Genomic DNA, 26,465 nt, shown 5'->3' on the forward strand with positions numbered 1-26,465 from the left:
ATTCAGACTTCTTGTGTTGCCCATGGATTTCTACTAGCCCTTGTCCTTTTACCTATTTAATCCTCTACTGCCTTAATTATTTCCTCTTTCAAAGCTGCCCATTTTCCTTCTACTGTCTTCCTTTCCCCTGTTTTTGTCAATCATTCCCTAACGCTCTCTTTGAAAGTCTGAACAACCTCTGGGTCTTTCAGTTTATCTAGGTCCCATCTCCTCAAATTCCTACCTTTGTGCAATATCTTCAGTTCTGATCTACAGTACATAACCAATAAATTGTGGTGAAAGTCCACGTCTGCCTCTGGAAATGTCTTACAACTTAAACTCTGGTTCTGAAATCTCTCTCTTACCATTATATAATCAATCTGAAATCTTCCAGTGTCTCCAGGTCTCTTCCATGCATATGACCTTCTTTGTGTCTATCTTAGCTTCAATAATGCATTCACTATGCTATTCATAGTAACTTACACACGTTCCTATTTTCATATTCATTATTAAACCCACTCCTGCATTACCCCTATTTGGTTTTGTATTTATAACCCTATATTCATCTGACCAAAAGTCGTGTTCCTCCTGCCACTGAACTTCACTAACTCCCACTATATCTTATTTTAACCTATCCATTTACCTTTTTAAATTCTCTAACCTACCTACCCGATTCAGGGATCTGACATTCCATGCTACAATTTGTAGAATGCCAGTTTTGTTTTTCTTGATAAGAACATCCTCCTGAGTAGTCCCCACCTGGTGATATGAATGGGGGACTATTTTACCTCCAGAATGTTTTACCCGTGAGGATGCCATCATCATTTAACCATACAGTAGAGCTGCATTCCCCCAGGAAAAGTTAAGCTGTAGTCTCCTTGTTTTCAGCCATTCACAGTACCAGCACAGCAAAGCCATTTTGGTTGATGTTACAAGGCCAGATCAGTCAATCATCCAGACTGTTGCCCTGCAACTACTGAAAAGGATGCTGTCCCTCTTCAGGAACCACTTGTTTGTCTGGCTTCTCAACAAATACCCCTCCATTGTGGTTGCACCAATTGTACAGCTATCTGTATCACTGAGGCACACAAACTTTCCCACCAACAGTAAGGTCCAAGGTTCAGGGGCAGCAGGGGGGTGGGGGTGGGGGGTGGGGTGTGGGAGTACATAGTATTGTGATGAGATATCCTACATATTATGAAGAGAAATCCTGTATCGTAGTGGAATGATCACTAGATGAAACAATAAATAAATATTATCTCGTACTGCCAGCTTGATACCCATATAACCAAACTGATATTTATCACATAACAGCTGCTTCAATGCCATATGAATGGGGGTTTCTTTACAATGAACATTGCCACTTATACTGCAGCCAACACTTCTTGAATCTAAAGTATCACATATTGTATGAGTGTTTAATAAGGCACATTTTTATTTCATTTTGCATTTGTGGGGATCCTCAGTTTCTTGTTTTACACCAAATGAGTGTTTTTTGAACACTTTTATACCAAGCTACTGAACACCACTTGAAATCATAAACAAGAATGTAAAGTCATCATAGAACTTCTTCTGTCTTTTATTGAGGATATGTAAATCATAATGTAAAATAAACTGTTTTTTTTTTTACTGACAAACACCATTAATAAACGTAGTAGTAAGTAAGGGTAAAAATTCAAAGATCACTCCTGAGACCTCTGCAATATATCTGGTAATCTACTTTGTACTATATTTTATGGATGAATATTTGAATACTTTCTTTACTCTAACTGTATTGCCACAGATGATATTCTATGACAGCTAGAATTGAAATTAGGGAAAATGAGTGAATGGGGGGGGGGATTTTGCTTCCCTTGATTGTAACATTATCCAATACAAGAACAGAGCTGTCTTTAATTCAGTAACTCATAATAACAAAGAGAAGTGGTTATGAACAACCAGCTGATTATAGCTAACAAAAATTATATCCACTTACAACTTTGCCAGAGATAGGATCATAGAGCCGTTGCAGTAGCTGCACACATGTAGACTTGCCACAGCCACTTGGTCCCACCAGTGCAACTGTGTTTCCTGGTCTTATGAGCAGATTCAGTCCCCTTAGTACTTTCACTTCTGGTCGTGTTGGATAGTGGAAATGAACTCCTGAATACCCAACACTTCCACCTGTACTAATCTGCTGAAATGAATAAACTAGTCTCATTACTTTTATTAATACATTCTTACTGATATATTATTATATGTCTACATAGCCTTTTCTCTTTCCTACACCATACCATCATTTGAGCAACACTCATCACTGGCAGAAAACATTTTAAACAAGTATTTAAAACAAATTGTGTGTATGAAGCAAACTCATGTAATTATTTATAATTTCAAGAGTCTTTCAAATTTCTTGGTATCTGTGTTTCCATACAATTTTAAATTATGACTAAACAGAGCCATTGTATTAAAGGAAGAGATGTCATGTGCCGCAAACATATTCCATAGGCGTAATGATTTTCTAAAACATGGACTATCTAATAACTACCATTGTGGACTTAAACAGATGTTCATTTCCATTTTATTCAAAAAGAGAAGTAGTTTGATTGACTTAGAACTGAACTATTTTTCAAAGTAAGAAAAACAATTTTTGTGTCAAAAATTTTTTTTTGGTACCATAAACAAGTAAAATAGTGGATACAAGACATAATTAGTTTTTGACAACATTTCTGAAGGAGAAGCAACAATCTGGCTAAAAATACTTCAAAAATGGACACAAACAGTCTCAACCCAAAAACCTTTATTTTGATGGTAACCAGTTCCAGTCAGTTTTTGACCATCCTTAGATCCTCATACCACAATGGTATGGGGACTAACGATGGTCAAAAACTGACCAAAATAATTTGCCATTGAAATAAATGTTGGAGCAACTTTATTGTATATAGTTACTATGCACGACGTTAAATAGAAATGAGTCACAGTTCACATTGTAAACAAAACCCAGTGACAGAACTATTCACGTGTAGAAACATCTGTGAATACCAAATAAAGCACTAGGCCATTGCAGCTAAAATTGTGACATGCCACATCAGTTTTTTTACTGCTATGATATAAATGTAGCACAAAGTTATATGTTCAGGAATTTAGACTTGAAGACCAAGTCCTTCAGCACACTGATCATACTTGGGTGCTGGAAGATTATTCATCACTACATCTGCCACCATGTCCTCCATCAGCTGATGTTCCAGTTGAAGTGGGTATTCTCAAAGAGCTTGATGTATAAAATGAGAATTGTATAAATCTGTTTTGCCTTTGACTGAAAACCTGGGTTACATGCTAACTTTACAGCAGTCTCGTTATTGTCGAACAAAAAGATGTTTGACAGCTCTGTCAGTCCTAGTTCTTTCATATGTGTTGACAGGTGAATTGCTTCCATTATTGCTTCAGTGAGGCTCATGTATTCCACTTTCTCTAATAAAAGAGTGATGGCTGTCTGCTTGCATGAACACCACAAAGTCGCTGCTTTGGAAAAGGTGAATTTGTAACGTAACTGTGATAGTCCAATAGGTTTCAGAATTTCCCACTCAGCATCTGTGAAACTATAATTGCCCTCATTATCTGTAATACAAGATGGCCTCTTGTCAGTTGCGCCCTTTAGATATCTCAGAATTCACTTAGCAGCTTGTCAATGAACAAATTTGTCATTGTACTGGCTTAACTTGTTGATATGCTAAGTCAAGTTGCTACAGCACTGTACTTCAGCCCTCCAATAACCGGAATGGAAAATAAGTGTGGGTTTCTATGGTGACAACTGGCGAGTTCAGTTTTCTTCCATGTGCCAATGGAGTCCTTATTAGCTACCATTCAATCATTCTGAATTGATTCAAGACTTCTCTGATGTAGCCACTTTGACATTATGTAATCTTGTTACTGAAAGTTTATCTTTAATATGCAGATAATACCTTATGTTTCCAAAGTTCCTGACACTAAACCTAGATGATATCTCTACATCTACATCCATACTCTGCAAGCCACCTGACGGTGTGTGGCGGAGGGTACCCTGAGTACCTCTATCGGTTCTCCCTTCTATTCCAGTCTCGTATTGTTCGTGGAAAGAAGGATTGTCAGTATGCTTCTGTGTGGGCTCTAATCTCTCTGATTTTATCCTCATGGTCTCTTTGCAAGATATATGTAGGAGGGAGCAATATACTGCTTGACTCTTCGGTGAGGGTATGTTCTCGAAACTTTAACAAAAGCCTGTACCGAGCTACTGAGTGTCTCTCCTGCAGAGTCTTCCACTGAAGTTTATCTATCATCTCCATAACGCTTTCATGATTACTAAATGATCCTGTAACGAAGCGCGCTGCTCTCTGTTGGATCTTCTCTATCTCTTCTATCAACCCTATCTGGTACGGATCCCACACTGCTGAGCAGTATTCAAGCAGTGGGCGAACAAGCATACTGTAACCTACTTCCTTTGTTTTTGGATTGCATTTCATTAGGATTCTTCCAATGAATCTCAGTCTGGCATCTGCTTTACCGACGATCAACTTTATATGATCATTCCATTTTAAATCACTCCTAATGTGTACTCCCAGATAATTTATGGAATTAACTGCTTCCAGTTGCTGACCTGCTATTTTGTAGCTAAATGATAAGGGATCTTTCTTTCTATGTATTCGCAGCACATTACACTTGTCTACATTGAGACTCAATTGCCATTCCCTGCACCATGTGTCAATTCGCTGCAGATCCTCCTGCATTTCAGTACAATTTTCCATTGTTACAGCCTCTCGATACACCACAGCATCATCTGCAAAAAGCCTCAGTGAACTTCCAATGTCATCCACCAGGTCATTTATGTATATTGTGAATAGCAACGGTCCTATGACACTCCCCTGCGGCACACCTGAAATCACTCTTACTTTGGAAGACTTCTCTTCATTGAGAATGACATGCTGCGTTCTGTTATCTAGGAACTCCTCAATCCAATCACACAATTGGTCTGATAGTGCATATGCTCTTTCTTTGTCCATTAAACGACTGTGGGGAACTGTATTGAACGCCTTGCGGAAGTCAGGAAACACGGCATCTACCTGTGAACCCGTGTCTATGGCCCTCTGAGTCTCGTGGACGAATAGCGCGAGCTGGGTTTCACACGACCGTCTTTTTCGAAACCCATGCTGATTCCTACAGAGTAGATTTCTAGTCTCCAGAAAAGTCATTATACTCGAACATAATACTTGTTCCAAAATTCTACAACTGATCGACGTTAGAGATATAGGTCTATAGTTCTGCACATCTGTTCGACGTATCTTCTTGAAAACAGGGATGACCTGTGCCCTTTTCCAATCCTCTGGAACGCTACGCTCTTCTAGAGACCTACGGTACACCACTGCAAGAAGGGGGGCAAGTTCCTTCGCGTACTCTGTGTAAAATCGAACTGGTATCCCATCAGGTCCAGCGGCCTCTCCTCTTTTGAGCGATTTTAATTGTTTCTCTATCCCTCTGTCATCTATTTCGATATCTACCATTTTGTCATCTGTGCGATAATCTAGAGAAGGAACTACAGTGCAGTCTTCCTCTGTGAAACAGCTTTGGAAAAAGACATTTAGTATTTCGGCCTTTAGTCTGTCATCCTCTGTTTCAGTACCATTTTGGTCACAGAGTGTCTGGACATTTTGTTTTGATCCACCTACCACTTTGACATAAGACCAAAATTTCTTAGGATTTTCTGCCAAGTCAGTACATAGAAATTTACTTTTGAATTCATTGAATGCCTCTCGCATAGCCCTCCTCACACTACATTTCGCTTTGCGTAATTTTTGTTTGTCTGCAAGGCTTTGGCTATCTTTATGTTTGCTGTGAAGTTCACTTTGCTTCCGCAGCAGTTTCTAACTCAGTTGTTGTACCACAGTGGCTCTTTTCCATCTCTTACGATCTTGCTTGGCACATACTCATCTAACGCATATTGTACGATGTCCACTGATCCTCAACACTATCTGTACTTGAGACAAAACTTTTGTGTTGAGCCATCAGGTACTCTGTAATCTGCTTTTTGTCACTTTTGCTAAACAGAAAAATCTTCCTACCTTTTTTAATATTTCTTTTTAGGGCTGAAATCATCGATGCCGTAACCGCTTTATGATCGCTGATTCCCTGTTCTGCATTAACTGTTTCAAATAGTTCGGGTCTGTTTGTCACCAGAAGGTCTAATATGTTATCACCACAAGTCGGTTCTCTGTTTAACTGCTCAAGGTAGTTTTCAGATAAAGCACTTAAAAAAATTTCACTGGATTCTTTGTCCCTGCCACCCGTTATGAACGTTTGAGTCTCCCAGTCTATATCCGGCAAATTAAAATCTCCATCAAGTACTATAACATGGTGGGGAAATCTACTCGAAATATTTTCCAAATTATTCTTAAGCTGCTCAGCCACAACAGCTGCTGAGCCAGGGGGCCTATAGAGACATCCAATTACCATGTCTGAGCCTGCTTTAACCGTGACCTTCACCCAAATCATATCACATTTTGGATCTCCGTCAATTTCCTTCGATACTATTGCACTTCTTATCGCTATAAACATGCCTCCCCCTTCACTGTCCAGCAGCCTGTCTCTGCTGTATACATTCCAATCTGAGTTTAGGATTTCATTACTGTTTATGTCTGGTTTCAGCCAACTTTCTGTCCCTAGTACTATATGGGCGTTGTGACCGTTTATTAATGAGAGCAGTTCTGGGACCTTTCTATAGACGCTCCTGCAGTTTACTATTAGCACATTAATATTGTTATTCCCTGTTGCATTTGGCTACTCCCACCCTGCTGCGTCTCAGGAGGCGTCTTGTCGGGCCTAGGGAGGGAATTCTCTAACCTAAAAAACCCCCATGTGCACTCCACACGTACTCCGCTACCCTTGTAGCCGCTTCCGGCGTGTAGTGCATGCCTGACCTATTCAGGGGGACCCTACATTTCTCCACCCGATAGCGGAAGTCGAGAAATTTGCACCCCAGATCTCCGCAGAATCATCTGAGCCTCTGGTTTAAGCCTTCCACTCGGCTCCAAACCAGAGGACCGCGATCGGTTCTGGGAACGATACTACAAATAGTTAGCTCTGATTCCACCCCGCGAGCGGGGCTTTCCACCTTCACCAATTCCACCAACCGCCTGTACGAACTGAGGATGACCTCTGAACCCAGACAGCAGGAGTCATTGGTGCCGAAATGAGCAACAATTTGCAGTCAGGTGCATCCAGTGCTCTCTATCGCCGCCGGTAGGGCCTCCTCCACATCTCGGATGAGACCCCCTGGCAAGCAGACAGAGTGAACACTGGCCTTCTTCCCCAACCTTTCCGCCATTTCCTTAAGGGGCTCCATCACCTGCCTAACGTTGGAGCTCCCAATAACTAATAAAACCCTCCCCCCGTGTGCCTGCTCGGACCTTGCTGAAGGAGCAGCCACATGTCCACTCACAGGCAGAGTGGGCGATGCCACACGGCCAGCCTCCACATTTACCCTCCGCCTCGTGCGCCGCGAATGCTGCTGAACCCGCCACTCCCCTTGGGGAGCTTTTGGCCAAAAGGCCTTCCTCCAAAGTAGAAAACACCCACACACATTCACACACACACACACACACACACACACACACATATATATGACTACTGTCTCTGGCCACTGGGGCCATATTGCAGACAGCTACTGCATCTGATGGAAGCAGCAACCTGGTTTGGGTGTTGATGGTAGGGAGGAGGCAGGGGTGGGGAGGAGAGGGACAGTAGTGCAGGGGTAGGGGAAAGTGTAGAGCATGCAGGGACGTGATGAGGACAAGAGGACAAGGTAGCCACTGCCAGGTGCAGTCCGTTGGCTCAAGGGGGGGGGGGGGGGGGGAGCAGAAAAGCAGAAATGGAGAGAAGCAGAGAAGGGGAAAAAGAGTAGTGGGTGCTTTGGTGGAATGGAAGGCTATAGAGTACTGGAGAGGGAGCAGAGAAGGAGATTTGTAGGTGGAGGATAGGGACTAGCAAAAGTTTAGGCCAAGAGAGAGGGGGGGGGGGGGGATCTTCCTTCCGGATCTGCTGAACCATTTACAATATCATCCATTCAATGTCCACACAGACACAGATCTGAATTGGTTGATTGAAATTTTAGAGTTGCATTGAACTTGGCATGCCACTGTTGACCTGCCTGGTGAAGTTCATAAATGGGTTTTCTCAGTTTATACACATTATCACCAATTTTCAACCTTTGGAGCATATAACTTCTCTTCTTTATGTTGATTTTTGCAAGTAAAGCTAACACCATGAATTGGAATTTCTTCTGTATGTGTCATTGGTTTTTGGCACTTGTTTGAAGAACTACCATTCTCATTACATGACAAACTGTTATCAGAGACTGATTCTTGACACACGTTGTTTGGTAAACTTGTCAGCAATATCTCCATTATGATGAAGGAAGTACACTTGACACTGTCTTCTGTGATCAACTATGAGAGTCACAAAGAATCTTGCATCATTTTGAGGTGGTTCCCTGAATGGTCCACAGATACCAGATTGAATTAATTCCAAAAATTTATTTGACATAACCTACTGAAAGCTCTCATGAGTGTCCTACATCATACGGAAACTGAGAGTTATGGTCTGTAATAAATATCTCCGTATGGCGTATTTTGGGCTCTTTCAGTCGCACATCTCATATGGCCTTCTCATATGGGGACATTCTCCTCATATTAGCAATATTTTAAAAGTAAAAAAAAACAAAAAACAAAAAAAAAAAAAAACAGTTGTCTGCACTTTTGCAAGACTGGTCCTAAAGAGTACTGTTGCCCTCTTTTCACCAGGCATAAGCTACCAACACTTGTGAACCTGTACATCTATGAATCTGCATTCTGTGTCTAGAACAGCATTAAGGAATGTGTTTTAAGGGAAACAATACACAAATATGACATCAGAAATAAGGCAATCATTGAATTCCAAGGCACATGCTAGTTGTAACAGGAAACTCCCATAAAGTAAATGCCCTCAAAATTTTTAACAAACTGCCTCTCACAAGCTGCCACGGTGGCCGAGCGGTTCTAGGCACTTCAGTCCGGAACCACGCGACAGCTACCGTCGCAGGTTCAAATCCTGCCTTGGGCCTGGATGTGTGTGATGTCCTTAGGTTAGTTAGGTTTAAGAAGTTCTAAGTATAGGGGACTGATGACCTCAGATGTTAAGTCCCATAGTGCTCAGAGCCATTTGAACCATTTGCCTCTCACTGCTCGATCGCTGCCATTAAAAAACTCAAATCAAAATTGTATGAATTGCTGACAAAAAATCCATTATACAATATGAAAGAGTTCTGTGATATGGACAATACATACATTAATATTTAAAATTATAGCTGTATATAAGATAGTTAATCTGTACATGAATTGTAAAGGCTAACTGTAATAATTTAAGTGCAACTGTAACTTGATATTATTAACATATTACCTGATGTTATTAAGAAAGCCTATTCTACTGTATTAGATCAATGGCAATGAAAGATTCTGATACTGCTACCGCTACTACCATTACTACTACTTTGCATCTTGTATGGTAATATTATCAGACATGATCTTTCCTTCTAGATTTTGAGAGATCACCTTTACAACAGATTTCACACCTGTCACATGCTCATTTTTGATCATCCTTATTATGTCTCTTCAGCTTATTTGATGCAATTGAGAATGTACAATTTCCACATCACTTTTCATGGTTGCCTGTTTAGCAATGCTACATGCTTTTCGATGATCCCCAGTAAATAAAAGAAGGTACCACCTCCTTTAGCAATAACTTTAGCCTGGATTTTAAAGTCTTGTATAACTGTATGAATTTTCCCAAATGTCACTGTACAGTTATTGTCCATAAATTATTCATTGAAATTAGGTTGGTTCCAAGATTTGGCACATATAACGAGTTTTTCAGTCTTGTGGAGTTGTCACAATGATTTGATGTAGCAATTTGAATATCAGCTTTAGCCTCTATCTATGTAGAACTGTCATATGCAAGCATTAAATTTCTTTATGTTTCTGTCATGTTTGATAACACTTTTGGATCATTATATACCAAATCTTGTGCATTATATTTGTGCAGCTTGTAACCATTGTCTATGCTCCGTGCTGTATAAACACAAAACAACTAAATTTGAGAATGCAATCATTTAGCAAAACAAAATTCTGGCAAAGAATAAGAATTGGTGTAGATGCTTCCAAAGGGAGGTGGTATACAATAAAAATGAGAAAACAATATCCTGTGTTTGATTTAATCATTTATAGTACATGCTCCATGGAAGGGTGGTCTGGTGGCATCAGCACTTGTTGTGCTCAAGTTGCATAAAAAATAGTTGTTTCTAGCACAGAAAACATAGTACTTCCAAATGGGTACGAGAGACATCCATGAAGTTGCTAGAAAGCCAGTTACAGCAGATGGAGGCTTAGGAAGAAAGTTAAAATGAAATAGTTGGTCCAACAAAAAAATGTAGTTAATGCAGAAGCAAAAGTAACTGTGATAATAATTCTGAATACTGTCAAGAGGTTATTAAGGCATGTAAGACACAAAATAAAGGAATCCCACCAGATGTCAGATTTGAGAATATAATTAAGAACATCATCATCAGCTGTCTGACACCCACTGCCAAATAAAGGCCTCCTCTAGATTTTTCCATGCATTATGGTCTTCAACTATATACACTCATGTTGTTTCTGTGTTTTTTCTAGTACTATCTATCCACTTCCCATTAGGTCATTGTCTCAATATTTTGCTGTCTCTTGGAATCCAAGAAATAACTTCCACATATGAAAAGGAAAATTCACTTGAGAAAATTATAAAATGATGAGACAGAATTGTTGATCAGCATCACTTTCAAGAGATGAAATATTTGGCACAGCTCACAGTCAGATACAAAAGTACTATAAAAGTACAATACACTTTTATAATAGCCTACCAGCAATAATAGATGTTTGACTCCTGAAGTTAAGCAGCGTTCAACAATTTTAAAGAATTTCCTTAGTCCATCAACCATCCATTCGAAACTTCCTGGCAGATTAATACTGTACACATGGCCAGAACATGAACATTGTCTATCATGGACAGGCGACACCTAATGAGTGAGCTACCTGTGCATGATTCACTACTCATTCTCAATGCTTCATTTCTCCCAGTATCTCTCTCCTACTTTCCAAACTACAGAAATTCTTCTGCCACCTTTCTGAATAGCATTCTTGGAAGAAAGAATATCACATAAAAGCTAAGCCACATCCTAGGCATTGTTTCTAGAATGACTCTCTTATTTTGCAGAGGAAGGTGATTTGTAATGAAACTTAGTAGCATTAAAAATATGTGCCAATGAAGCTCAGTTGGTAACAAAATTGTATGCAAAAGACTATGTTTAGAGTTTAAGTCCTCATCCAGTTCACATTTTTAATCTGTCTGGAAGTTTCAGAACAGCATTACACATTTTTTGCAATATGAGTTTGAAACAGGAATGTGTGGAGATCACAGCTTACATGTCAGTCACACAGTTAGCAGCTTTACTGCTGCACTCATGCACTACAGCCATGGTCATGGAAACTGATAAAGAGCATGTTTGCCAAATAATACTTTTATTCATCGCAGATCAGTTCACAACCAACTACAATAGGTTCTGTTCATAACTGTCTGTGCACACAATGAATGGTGTTCGCACCAATAGTTCAACCTGAACACCAGTCCTCAGTGGTCACCCAATCATGTGATTGTGAGAAAACAGTCAACGTGTGTATGATATGAAGGGCTTATTTCAATAGTGGTACAAGTCCATTTTTGTTCATTTTGAGATTTGGACTCCTAAAGTTAAATGAGCACTGAAAAATCTGCAGTTGAGATACCAGAAATATTCAAGCATATGGCTTCTTGCTAGAGATGAATCTTCTTTCTGTTTGTTTGGATCATTAATTTCATAAGCATTATAGGCAGAAAAGTGAACATTATCAGAACTAAGTTTTGAAAATCCTATTTTATTTTTCAAAAGCATCCCCCCCCTCCCTCCACCCCAAGAACATGTTGTCTGCAAATGCTGTAAATATAAACAATCTATTTGCTTTCATGTGTCTTTATTATACACTATTTTAGTAATACTCTAATTAATTTTTAGCCCTATTTTCAAACTTGTTATATTAAGTTTTCCCATTCAATGATAAAATTTATCTGTGTTTTAAGTGTACAGGACAATGATTTCAGCAAAACAAAAAGTGATTCAATTGTGTCTTGTTAACATACATTCCTTTTTCATTTTTCGAGGTTAAGAATCTCCCTAGTCCCTAGGGCTGCAGAGAATAGTTTTGTTTATTTGCAGCTGCTTTTCCAGGCTCCACTTTCAGTCCTGGATTAAACACTATACTGATTAAGTCTAATGAAATTGTACCACTGATGTATGCCTCTTTTAAATTTTGTATTATATATTTCAGCCTTAAATCACATAATTAGTAACATTAGCAGTTTTGACTTGTCACCAAATCATCATCCCATGATGACAGACACTGTGCTTTCTTACAGCAGTAAGACTAGTATGTGTAAACTGATGTATGTACTCTTTAGTATACTGACATAGGTTGCATTTGTGCCTTTTTTTCCAAAGGCTGGTAGGGAAGACTTAGTGAAACTCAGTGAAAACCTGTCTCAAAACTTTTGAATGCCAGATTCAAAAATATTGATCCCTTCAGTAATTTCACTATTAACATTTAAAGGATCAATTGTACTATACCTGTTTCTAAGACTAGAATATTTCTTTATTTAAACAAATCAATTTATTTTCTCCACATGTGCAGCTGGTAATAAATTAGTGAGTATTGTGTGCACTATCTGAGGACACTGATAAGTTGTATCTGCCTAATTTTTTGTGGATTATAATGATAATATTGTTATGAACTGCATTCTATAAATAATTCTGCAAGGTCTTTTCAAATTAACCATTTGTATTGAAACATCATTATTTACAGGAGCTTTCCTTTATTCATATCTGGAATGACATCATACACCTCCTACATAATTATTTCCAGATTGTCATTATTTGCATTGTTAACTATCTGCATTTATGAGTCTTCTTTAACAGTAAAGAACTGCAATTATTGAGAGTGAAGCATCAATACAGAAATGAGATAAACAGAACTTACTGGAACTGCTGATTCCCCAATATCAGGGCCAGAGTAAATTAGAGGTTTTCTGTCCAGAAGCTGAAAGAGACGCCCTGCTGCCAATCTTGCAGTTCCAAAGTTTGGTGCAAATGCCATAGACTGACCCAACATCCATGTTGAGAAGATCAGAGCTTCAGCCACCCTTAAAAGTAGAATTTTTAAATGAATCTTCAGAGAAATTGTCTCTACAGTCCTGTATTGTGTTAAAGAGCCTCATATACTGAACTCAATTAAGAAAAGACAATAACTATGATGAATAACTCAAGTCATTTTTTCACTAAAATAAAAACATTTTATCAGTGGTTTCATCATCTACCCAAAGTAATGTAGGTAATAAAAAACTATTAACAATATTTGTGATGATAAAGCAGAATTTACCTAGAATCAAAAGCAACTGAAGCAGTATTGTCACACATACATATTTAATAACACAATAATTTCATAGTTACAGAACTTTATAAAAATTTTTCATCAGAACGACAAAAGGGTATAGGTAAAGGAAAGTGACTATTCTGCATCAGTAATGAAAGAAAGGAAAGTGCATTCAAAATTCTGGATTCAAAGAGGCGATAGTTACAAAAAACATTTCAGAAGTAACATTGGATTAAGAACACAGATTGAGATTCAGATCTGAATAATTAGTTGCTGACCATCAAGTAAATAGAAAAGAAAAAGTTAAAAAAAGAGAAGTTATGTATATACATACAAACAAAATGAAATAGTGTGAAATAACAAAGATAACATAATTATGAATACAGAGAGAGATAGACGTAAATATAAAATGGAAGAAGGAAATTGTCTTTTTCTTTTCTACAGCTTATAGTATCGTACATTAATGTCATTTTTACACAAGAATAAATCACTTCAATAAGGAGACTCTTAGCAACAGACAGTTATGTAAAAAGAGGAAAAAGGTTTAGCAAGGCCCTAGTGAGGGACTAACAAACACACAGTTAAGTCCCATGTGCTGTAGTGTTTAAATGCTGTCAAATTCTGGGCAAGTAGTGATCTTGGATTCAGTTTGGTTGGCGGAAACGTTGAGTGAGGGGTGGGGAGGAGGAGGAATGAGACAGGTGGGGGTTATGAAAGATTATGCTGGAGTGAAACAAGTAGCTGAGTGTGGGGGTAGATTAGTGGACAAGTATTCTGCAAGGACTACAGAAAGGGGAAATGGGAAGAATACTGAAGGCGAGGATACAACGAGGGAGCTTATCTTCCATTCAAGATTTTCCTTTATTCCATAATTGCAGATCAGGTATAAGAGAAATGCTTACAAGGTATTTGAGAGCCCGTTCCTATCTACAAAATGTGGCAGTACTGATACTGGAAGGTATAAATGAAATGACCAGTGTGGTAAACAAAATGCCCAGCTCCCTGCCATTACATTCCAATACTCCACAACACACTGAATAACAGAATATTGGATGTTTATTGCATATGTCCATTCATTATACCTGACAACTTGATGCCCATATTAAAATCTCAGGTTTTCCATTTAATTGATTGAGTGCAGTGATTTAAAGTTCAGGTAAAGACAAAGCCATACCACTTACAAAACAATCAAGCCTAATAAAGCTATGTGGTTTCAAGACCAATTACTGAGCTTATAACTGCTTCAGTTTTATGATGTGATAGTGGCCTATCACTGCAAATGTAGCCAAATCTCCTTGTAATAAAAAAAATCAAGAAAAATAGAATGTGAAGGAGCAAACAATGGTAACTTGAGATTGGAATCTCAACAATGCAGGTAAAGATAGATTGCTTCTTACCATAAATATGACACATTAAGTTGCAGACAGGAACAATTAAAAGACACTTACACATTAGATTTTGGCCACAGGCTTCATCAGAAAAAGAAAGAGAAGCACACACACATTTGTTCACACAACCAAGTACACCTCACACACAACTGACCGCCGTCTCTGCCACCTCAGACCAGATGAAGGCTGATAAAACTGTGACTCAAAGTCAATGTATATGCATCTTTAACTATGTCTGTGTGCAGCTTAATGTGTCATCTTTATGGTAAGTAGAAATCCTTCTTTGACGTACATTGTTGAATGTAAAGAAACACTTTACAAGAGATGGTTCTTTCTAGAACTTACCATTTTCTAAATTTTATGTTGTCTCATGACTTGCATACTAAAATGATGTGTAAATAGTCTCATTTATATAAATAGTTCACAAGTATGTGGAAAGAGTAAAGATAACAATTTTCCATCTAGCTGAGCTGTGAAAGTGCTCAATAGGTACGTAAACAATAATGAAATCTTTGATATTCATAAGTTTTTGGACAATGTACTTCACCAGGGTTAATCAGTATAGAATACACACTGGTGTGAAAAACTTAAAGACAATAGTAACTTTCATGTGATGTGTGTAACATAGCTCCAGGAAACAGGGAACATACATAAAACTTTACGTTTTTGACAGAGGTCTTGTTTGCCTAAAGCGCACTTTCCAACAGTGTATCTTTTGTGCCTATCTGCAACTCAGTATCTCCACTGTTTGTTGAATAGCAACTATCCTTTCCATAATACTGTTACATTCCATCCTGGATTTTTCATTGCTTGATTCTGCCTTTATTCCTTCCATTATTTATATGTATGTTTGAAGATAACTAAAAGAAATATACAATGAGATGAACAAAAATGACAATTTTATTCAAAGACAATAATAGTGTGGCATTCCGTGTGGACATGCCCACTAACAACCCATCTGCAGGAATGGCCACTGTGAAACTGTATCCAAGAGACTTCTGTATTGCCCAGTTAAAGAGCACGCCGTGCAACATTTTTCCAATGAGAGCAGCTTTCAGAACTGCACGGATGAGAACTTGTATTGCAAAATATTCATTGCTTCTGCACCCATCAGCCCCAACCATCACTTATATAATTAAATGGAACACCTGCAGCCATCCTTTCAATGTTGTTTATTATATAGTTACCAGTTTTAGTGATTCAGTTCACCATATTCAGGTCTTAACTAATGCTGAAGGGGTGAACTCCAATTGTATACATAATCCCATCAGTGATCAACATCTATGAACTGGTTTCCACAGGCTGTAGCAGTGACAATGTGTCCGCAACCATGCATCTATTTCTACATCTACATCCATAATTTGCAATCCACCTTACTTCTATAGAATACATTATAATTAAGGGCCAACTACCAACCTTGGACTGATTGTCAATTATTGTTGATGACATATGGAAGTTTGGCCCTGCCCGTCAGTCATGCATGGATAGTCAAATGATAAGGTGACTGCTCATGATAAGTGGCAAATCCAAGTTCAAGTCCCAGTCCAGCACAAATTTTCATTGTTGTCATTCCATTCTACAGTTGATGGCAGTCCTTATTTGCAATTACGAATTCATTTGATGTGATTGTCAATCTTGTGCAGGTCTTCCTGCAGTTCATTAGTCTTCTGACATTGCAACCTTTCTATAGACAACAGCATCATCCATGAATAGCCTCATGGAGCCTCCAACATTAGCCATTAGAGCATTAACATAAACTGAAAAGGCATTTATCTCATTAAACATTACTGAGTTATTTATAGCAATAAATGATGCACCACCATTGGTATCCAGTCCATCTTTCTCATATACATCATGCTGTTGTTTGTGACTGTAATGTTGATAGGAGAACAGTAATTACTGAATTGTCAGGGGGCTGCATACAGGACTAAATCTGGAGATCATGGTGGATGGAGTAGAAGTCTTCAATAATCTCTTATCTCTGGTGCATTAAGCAGCTGGACATATTAACTTCCAGCAGGGCCATGACCAGACATCCATCTTGCAACATTTAATGCACTCTCCATGATGGTGAGGGCCAGCATTGTCACCAAACATGCTGCTCCCATCTCCTCACCCCCATACCCACCTCAATCCCTTGAGCATGTGTGGGACATGATGGATTGCTACCTTCTCTGCTTACAATTACTGTTAGTATACCTTAAGCAGTTGTGACAAAAGTTGGAAGTAGAATGGAACACAGTGGAACTTTGCATAGCATAATTTGTTCCAGAATCTTACTCGTAGTCTGAAGCAAAACAATGTATCCCATATAAATTAATGTAAAATATGATAATGTGTTCAATCCAGAGAAAGTACTAATAGTTTTATCTTATTCAATCCATTTACATAAAGAAAATTATACAAACAGTATAATGTACTTTTTTATTCATAATTTGTGACTAATTCCTTTTTACAAAGAAGCTGTCTGTAGTCATTTGTTTCCACCAATGCTTCAACACTTGACAAAAATGCAAAACAGCATTATTGTCAAATAAATTTGTAGCATGTGTAGCCACAGCTTTATTCAGGTGATGATTTTCAATGTATGATGCAACTGATTCCCACACTTTCACCATTTCTCTTACGGCACCAGAAGATTGCTGCTTTGCTGTTACTGCCTCCTCCTCCTCTCCTCAAGTTCCTGCTGTGAAACACACTGCAACTCCATAACTCTCAGAACCTATGTGCATCTTAAAGTTGCTGATAGAGTTATCTGCTGTCATTTTGTCAGACCCGGCTGCTTTGCCATGCCTCACAACACTGTGGACATTGGTTCTTTTCTTAAACTTCTTGAACCATCCACGGTTTCCCTTAAATTTCTTTGGCCAGTGATGATCCTGGTGTTTTCCTAATGAGGTCGGCAGAAATCATTCTTGCCTTCTCACAGATGATGCTATCATAAATAGTGTCACGTTGCAATTGCTTTTCATTTATCCATAAAAGGAGCAACCTTTTGACTTCATCCATAATATAAAACCGTTGTTTAGATATTCTTGTCACTCCATTTGAAGCATCTATCTCCTTAATATTGTCCTTGTTCTTGAGGACAGTGCAAATAGTTGATGTAGGCCAACTGCATGTGTGTGCTAAATCGACAATGCTCAATCACATTTGTGTTTTTCAGTGGTTTTAAGTTTCATTTCTAAGGCCATTTTCTTTCATTTATGACTGTCTTCTCATGGCTTTATCTTCAAGGACATTTCTATGAAGAACATTAAAATTTGCACACAAAAAACATTGTGTGAACACAAGTGTGATCACTAAGGTGCACTAAGATGGTACATACTAAAGACATTGTTCTTATACTTCTGCTGACAATGAAAAGTGTTCATATTGTTGTATGTTTCCCCATCACGTGTGAACAGTTGGTGATATCACACTGAATCTTCATCACTCATTATGTGAAACATCGCTCATTAAGTGAGTCATTCTTTTTACAATTTTCTTTGCTCATTATGCGAATTGCACCATTATGGGAGGTGCTCATTATGTGAGGTTCCACTGTACTACCTATATTTGTGATTGTTTCAGTGCATGACTGCACTGTAACTAGAAGAGGTTATACGGGTTGCTGAAACAACTATCAAAGACATACGCCCAAAATGGAGAACACTTGTTATGTTCAGAGATGTACTATTCATGGGTGGATATTATATAAAGATCATCAGTAGGTATCTGTTTAAAAAGTAGAACACCTTAAGAACCCAAAAAATACAAGTCATGTAATATTCATTCTAGTTTTAAATACTTTTAAGAAACTTAATAATTAACAATCTGATGAAATACTGTGCCTCAGCAACATTTAAAACACCAGAAAATCCTGAAACACACAATGTTCATATAAATATTATTCACATAATAACTGGTATTTTTAATGACTGCAGTTCACCAGGGATGTATTTGAAAAAAATAATAAAACTGACTGAACTCACATTATTATATTTTTGTATGGCATGTTTTCAGCTGAAGTTAGATACCCTCCATAATACAGAGCAAGAGCATAACCAAAAAATGGTGCCGTTTGCCCTGTAGCAAACACCAATCCTCTCAGTCGCATTCTCTTCACCATTGCCTGGGAAGCCAAGTGCAGTGAAATATTGTAACGATTGATAAATGGTTGTTCCTGCCCCAAGCTTGCCACTGTACGGATATTTGAAATAGCTTCCACTGCCACCTGAAAGATAATGCAGAAATCCATAATTCCAAATATTTTATTAACACTGGGTATTCCATTTTAAACAGACTTTTAGTACACTGTCTAATATTACTACAAATTTTACATGGCTTTTTAAATGAATAACTTCAGTAAAATCAGATCTTTTTACTATGGACAGTATCCTGTGGAGGAATGAGTTTATTTGACAGTGGAAAATGTGAAATAATGAATCATTATGACATCTCAAAATTCAAGACCACTGTTTGCATTGTTCTTAGGTGTCCATCTGGGTGCTGTCATTGACAGAACACGATATTCTGACAGTGTATCTTGTTCTCATCTTCAGGTGATACCTTCAGAAAGAGAGTCTTCGCTACATCATGCCTCTTTTATGCTTCTATCACACCTCACTGCTTCATCTGCTGCACAGCCACACACATCATCAAGTGGAGAGGGTTTCGGAGGAAGGGGGGGGGGGGGGGGGGGAGGGACATTATGGTTGCCTTCCATGCCCATGTGGTCACATGTCAAATGTATTATCAACATGTCTGAAGAAGCATATGGGATTCAGTGCAACTTTCCCAGAGCTTTCTCTCTGAAAGACTCTACGAATAAATTCAGCACCACTAGCAACAGAGGGCACCCCAAGATATCACCATCCATTTGTTCATAGCGCTCACCCTTAAAAATAAAGAATGTAGATGTGAGCACAAATTCAAATAGGTTGAACTGACTTCAGGTGTTCCTCCATCATCTGAACTCTTTGAACCACAGCTTTAAATTTACCATATAGCTACAAGGAAAAGGCAAATTCCTCTTCATGCACATCCTTGTTAAGAACAATGAGGACACAGTGTGTACAGGAAAGCCATCCACAATTATTTGTATCTTCACACTTTCAGTTGCATGCTTCTTTACAGGATGAGGGTGTGCTATGCATTCTGGTCCATGGGGCCCATACGATATTTGACAAAGAAAGCCTATTAATAGAACTTAGCCATCTATAGGATATACTCAATAAGAACAGATGCAGTGATAGGTGACTCTGGTGTGCTTTCAAGTAGATGCCACTGGTCCAGCAAACAGAAGATAATGATTAGAATAAGACCATGGCATACCTGCTATATTCAGAAAAAGTACTGAGTAACTTTTGAAGAATTGAGTTGGGTGCTCCATAAGCTGGGTGTCTGTCACATTTCATACAAATGTGGTATGGTATACATCAGGAAGACTGTGAAGACAGCAAAGGAAAGTACCAAGAGCACAGAAGACAGAATGAACTTAAGCAATCCATAAAATCTGTGGTTGTGGAACACTGCATAGTTATAGGGTAGCCCATAAAATATGAACAAATGGAAGTGCTTAAACAAACCTTGTTGTTTTGTGTTGGTTGGGTTAAAGAGGGGGAGGGGAGCGGGGGGGGGGGGGGGGGGGGGCAAATAGGTCATCAGTCCCATTATTTTGAGATGGTGTCTTAAAAGAAGCTGTTAGATATGAGCAGCTGATAGCATGATCAATGGGGACAGTGGCTTCACTCTCAGTAAAACGAGGGACCCAGATCTCCACCAACGGAAGTCACCACATCAACTGAGAGTCACTTACATACCTGACTGGCACATCAGAAGTGCTAGGGACTGGAATTCATGCCCAATATCTTATTACCCTCCCCCCCCCCCCCCCCCCCCCCCCCCCCCCAACACTCCAACTGATGTGACATGCAGCTGGGCAGTGGGGGTAGGGATGGTGAGTGATAAAGGTATAAAGGAGGCATGACATGGCAGAGATTCTCATTCTGAAAGTATCATCTACAGATGAGAGCAAAGTATGCTGTTGTAATATCATGTTTCACCAACAATTGCACCCAGCTGGACATCTGACAGCAATACAAGCAATGAATCAGTGTTTGAGCTAGTACAAATCTGATGACCAATGAAAATCCATTTTCTTTTATAACATTCAGCTCTTTCATCCAGTAACACAAAAACTCTTTGTGATAACTGCTTTAATTAGATTAACTAGCAACTAAAAAAATGAAATGCAGTGTGCTGTTCCTAATAAATACTCCTTGGTTTGCTGTTGTATGTAGGGTTCTCACACTTTGCATATCGGAGTTCTTCATTACATTATGGAATACACTTCAAGATATGCTGGAGAAGGTGACAAAGGAATGTGATAATCAGCAATATGGAGGTACTTCAAACATGTTCCAGTAACAAACAGTCCTCCCTTTTTCCTAGTTTAAGGATCTCAAAATTTCTTCCATGGGTGCTTGAAATGTTTTTAGAAATATGGGATTTCCTTGCCATATTACTTTTTAATTAAGTATTTAACAGTCTAATGAAAGCTATAGATCTGTCATGTGTCTTCATACAAATCAGATTATACAATATTTAAATTACAAATTATTGCCAACTGGTATTTACTGTGACTGATCAAAAGCTTTCAACTGTGCAATTCACAGTATTCTCCAAGAGAAGCAAAAATATTATGGTATTAGAGATGTTGTCCTCCCATTGGTGTTCTTACCCTGTTGTGGTTGTGGAGTGGTGTGGTCAAATGATCCTTAGAGCTGTACTTTTGGTAGCTTTGCTACAGGTAGGGTCTGCCAAAACAGACAGGTAATTACTCATTGGGCTCCAGTGCCCTGACACGTGGCCATATGGCTGAGAGCTGTGCTTGTGTAAATACATGTGTGCTTTCTACTGCATAAGAAGGACTTTGTCCAAAAGTTTTAATATCTTACAGTTTTAATGTGCCTGTCTGCGACTCAATGCATCCTCTAATTGTGAGTAGCAGCAATCTATCCTTTCCATATTGTTGTTATTCCAGCTGGGACTTTCCACTGTTTAAAATCTGTGACTGCATGAGAAGAAAAGCAGACTGAAAAATAAAACCCAGATCTACTGAGAAAGGCCTGCACTAAGGGCAGATATGCTTTTGAAATTTGACACAGGTCTGCCACCCTGCAAGAAGAGGGAGGTAGCGTACACAAATTATGGCCAAAGCTCAAGATTGCAGTCAAATATTTCACAGATGAGATAATGCTGTAACCATCGGGCAGAAGAAGGGCAGGCAGAAGATGCTCAACTGCTAGGTGTCGAGACACTGCCAACAAAAGATAAGAGTTATTGCTGACAAATGAATAAAATGAAAGAACAAGGTTGGGATACATGGAAACAGCTAGAGAAGCTAAAACAAGTCCTCCAAGCAGAAAAGCAACAGTATACAAACAACAGCATTATGAAAAGGATAGGTTGTTGCTCACCACATAGGGGAGATGTTGAATTACAGACAGGCACCACAAAAAGACCCCCTATACATCTAAGATTTCAGTCAAAAGGCATTCTTCTAAAGCAGAAAACACATACATTCACAAAAGCACAACTCAAAACATAATGTTGAACCCCACATGACTCAGTTCACTCTTTCTTCCAACTGTGATCCAAACCTACTGCTCCAAAATCACCCCCAGTTAGCATTCCAGAATGTCTTAATCTCAAAACTTGCCTCATCATCATTCATGAAATCCTTCAACAGTTAAACTAATCTTACATCCACAGGCCTGAAAACTGATCCCAACCAGATAATCCTATGGGTCAACAATGGCCCCACCATAGTGGTTTGGAACAGTGGGGATTATCTGGTGGAGGGAGCCAGCAGTCAGATCTGTCCACCTACAAACCCTGCCATAATGACCCCATTCCAGAAATCCAGCAGGATCTCCAGTCTCTTCTCAAATCCTTAAGCCCATCCCCGAACCTCTTCTCTGAATCTCTCTCTCTCCTCATGCCTACCACTCCCTGCACCCCTACCTTCTATATATTTCCTGAAAGCCATAAACCCAATCACCTAGGATGTCACATTTTGGCCATTAACTATGCCCTCATGGAGATAATCTCTGCTCCCATGGACCAACACCTTCACCCAATTATTTGTAACTCACCTTCCCATATAAAACACATCAACCATTTCCTCCATCGAATCTCCACAGTTCCTATTTCTTTACCATTTGGTGCCCTGCTCATTGCTATTGACACCACCTCCCTCTACACTAAAATCCCTAATTTCTAAGGCCTTGCCACTACTGAGCTTTACCTTTCCCAATGCCTGATTGACTCAAAATCTACCTCTTCCATGTCATCATGACCACCTTGACCCTCACCCACAATTACTTCACCTTTAAAGGCATCACCTACAAAAAAAAATGCCATGGTACAGCAATTGGCATCCAAATGACACCAACCTATGCCAAACAATTAATGGGCCATCTAGAGGACTCCTTCCTAACCACCAAGAATCCCAAACCCCTCACCTGGATCAGATTCAACGATAACATCTTTATGACCTGGACTGAGGGTGAGGACATTCTGACCACATTCCTCTTGAACCTCAACACCTTATTCCACTTTCGCTTCACCTGGTTCTTCTCAACCCAGCAGGCACCTTCCTTATGTTGACCTCCACCTCACAGATGGATACAATCACTGCCTCTGTCTAACCACCAGCAATACCTCCATTTTAACAGCTGTAGCCCATTCCAGACCAAGAAGCCCCTTCCTTAGAGCTTAGCCGCCCATGACCGTTGCATCTGTAGTGATGAGCAGTCCCTTTCCAAATACATCAAGGGTTTCACTGAGGCCCTTACAGGCTGAAATTACCCTCCTAGCCATGTACAGAAACAGATCTCTTGACTCCCCTCCCCTCCCCTACCACTTCCCAAATTCCTTCTGTCCAGCAACAAAGGAACACTTCTCTCATGACTCAGTCAGAACCACCCAGGACTGGACAAACTGAATCACATTCTCTAACAGGGTTTCGACAACCCCTCATCCTGCCCTGAAATAAGGAGTAGCCTACCCAATATTCATTCCACACCTTCTGTGGTGGTGTTTCGCCATCCAACAAACCTACAAAATATTCTTGTCCATCCCTAATCCACCCCTGCACCTAACACCTTGCTTCATGGATCATACACCTGCAACAGACGTAGGAGCAAGACCTGTTCCATACAACCCCTCACCACCACCTACACCAGTCTGCTCACAGACATTACCTATCCCATCAAACGCGGAGCTACCTGTGTAAGCAGTCTTGTGATCTACAAATTAAGCTGCAACCACTGTGCTGCTTTCTATGCGGGTATGACAACCAACAAGCTGTCTGCCTGCATGAATGGCCATCAAAAAACTGTGGCTGAGAGACAGATGGACCACCTAATTGCTAAACATGCTGCCTAACAGAACATACTTCACTTCAATGACTGCTTCATAGCCTGTGCCAGCCGGATCCTTCCCACCATACCAGATTTTCTGAATTGTGCAAGTGGGAACTCTTCCTGCAATATATCATATGTTCCCCAAACCCCCATGGCCTCAACTTCACATTCACCGATCTGCCCTTCCCTGCCACCACTCCAGCACTTCACGGCCTTTTATTCCACCAATGCACCCACTACTGTTTTTCCCTCCTCTACTTCTATCCTCCCCCCTCCCCCCACCCCCTCAAATCACCCAACTGTACCTAGCAGCTGTGCCCTGTTCCCACTGTGTCCATGCATGCTTCCACAGGAAGTACACCTTCCCCCATCACTACTTTGCTTCCCCTCCTCGTCCTCACCCCAGTCTTTCCCTTACCTCCACTACCAACAAATTGCTTTTCCCATGATGAGTTGCTGCTGTACACAGTCTATCCTCAGAGGCCAGAGAAGTGGTCTGGTGTTTGTCAGTTGTGTTGGTGTGAATATCTGTGTTTTCTACTTCAGAAGAAGGCCTTTTGGCCAAAAACTTAAATGTATAGCAGGCTTTTTGTTGTGTCTTTCTGTGACTCAACATCAGCAAGATAACATTGGCAAAAGAGGATCAAACAGTAGGCAATACAAAAGACTTTTACAGGACAGCCAAGTGTTTGAAGTAAGGATATAATGCAAGAACTGATGTGATCAAAGGTCAAGCAGAGCAAATGATAACAGATGAAGCAAAATCTATGGAGGAATGTAAAAACTATTTCAAAAATATCTTGAATTTGGATGAAACTGTCAACAGTGTTATGAGAGCAGAATTGAACAAAAATTGTACAGAGAAAATAGAATGACAATACCAATAGGGAAGAATGAATGGCCAAGCATGGAAGAGGTAGGAGATATCATGCAAAATGCTGAAGAAAGGCAAGACACCAGGAACATATGGAATACTTGCAGAGATGTTGAAAGAAAGAAGAGGTATCCTACAAGAGAGAGTGTACCACCTGATTTGGCGGGAGAAAGGATCTGATCAGAATGGAAACAGTCTGTCAAATGCTCAATGATTAAGAAATGAGACCCAATGAAATGCAGCAGCTACAAAGGAATTACTTTACTATGTACAGTTTATAAGATCCTGAGCATGCTGTTGCTGAAGTGGCTAACACCATATATAGAGGTACTTAGATTCCAACAAAAAGTACATAGACTCCAACAATATGGGTTTAGAAAGGGAATAGCAGTCATAGACCAAGTGTTATCAAAGGGCTGAGAATTATCAAGAAATGTTCACTGTCTTTTTGTGGAGTTCCAAAAAGGATATAAAAGTGTATTTCTGTGTGAGCATGTAAGCAACCTGACAAGCATTAGAAAGGGTGCAAGTTTCCAGAAAACTAACACATGCAGGAAAGATGAAAGTGAATGGAAATATGTGGTGAAGTTTGTGGTCAGGTCTGAAGTGTGTCAGTGAAATGTGGCAAACCAGAATGGAAAGCAAATTGAACACATTACCACAACTCTTACTTCACTAAGGGCTTGCCACCACCCAGGTTCCAATACTGTTAGAAGAATATAATGGATCTCTTTTGTATATTACCTTAGTAGACTAGTTATGTAACATACAACCATTCCAAATTAGACAAAGAACAAAACAATCATAATGTCAGAAGCATGAACAAAGTAGTAATTTGCACCTAGTGGATAATGTAATATGTAAATGGTTACAAGTACTAACATATCAAATGCATAATCTCAGTCAGTTGGTAGGAACATTTGAAATTGTCATATTCTGTTTCAATTAACATACACTATGGATAAAAAAATTGCAACGCTGAGAAGGCCTTGTTTGAGGTAAATGAAAGTTGGTAGGCATACTTCTACATCTGAACTTATATGAGTGGCACTAGCAGCATCACTATGAGGATGCAAATCAGTGCTTTAAATACACACTGTAATCATTGTGAGCATCAGTTACCTTTCAGATTGGATGTGGTGAGTTGATGTTAATCAAGAATTCCTTTAAGGCGACAAAGAAACTATTTTCGACACCTCATTGAGTTTGAATGAGGTCATGTGATAGGGCTACAAGAATCTGGATGTTCCTTTTGCAGTGTTGTGGAAAGACTTGGCAG

General features: G+C 39.4%; 1 protein-coding gene across 3 annotated transcripts in view; it reads right to left on the reverse strand.

Moving 5' to 3' along the window:
- LOC126412474 (multidrug resistance protein homolog 49-like) overlaps positions 1-26,465 on the reverse strand; it is a 370,600-nt gene that overhangs the window by 40,708 nt on the left and 303,427 nt on the right. For 2 of the 3 annotated variants that reach the window (XM_050082086.1, XM_050082088.1), the window contains 3 exons: positions 18,874-19,115; positions 13,119-13,281; positions 1,955-2,155 (listed from right to left, as the gene is read on the reverse strand). In XM_050082086.1, the coding sequence (XP_049938043.1) occupies positions 1,955-2,155; positions 13,119-13,281; positions 18,874-19,115 (606 nt within the window). The remainder of the gene's footprint in view (positions 1-1,954; positions 2,156-13,118; positions 13,282-18,873; positions 19,116-26,465) is intronic. The other variant, XM_050082087.1, reaches the window with a different exon arrangement.

This window comes from Schistocerca serialis, chromosome 7 (assembly GCF_023864345.2).
Source record: "Schistocerca serialis cubense isolate TAMUIC-IGC-003099 chromosome 7, iqSchSeri2.2, whole genome shotgun sequence".
Lineage (NCBI taxonomy): Eukaryota > Metazoa > Arthropoda > Insecta > Orthoptera > Acrididae > Schistocerca > Schistocerca serialis.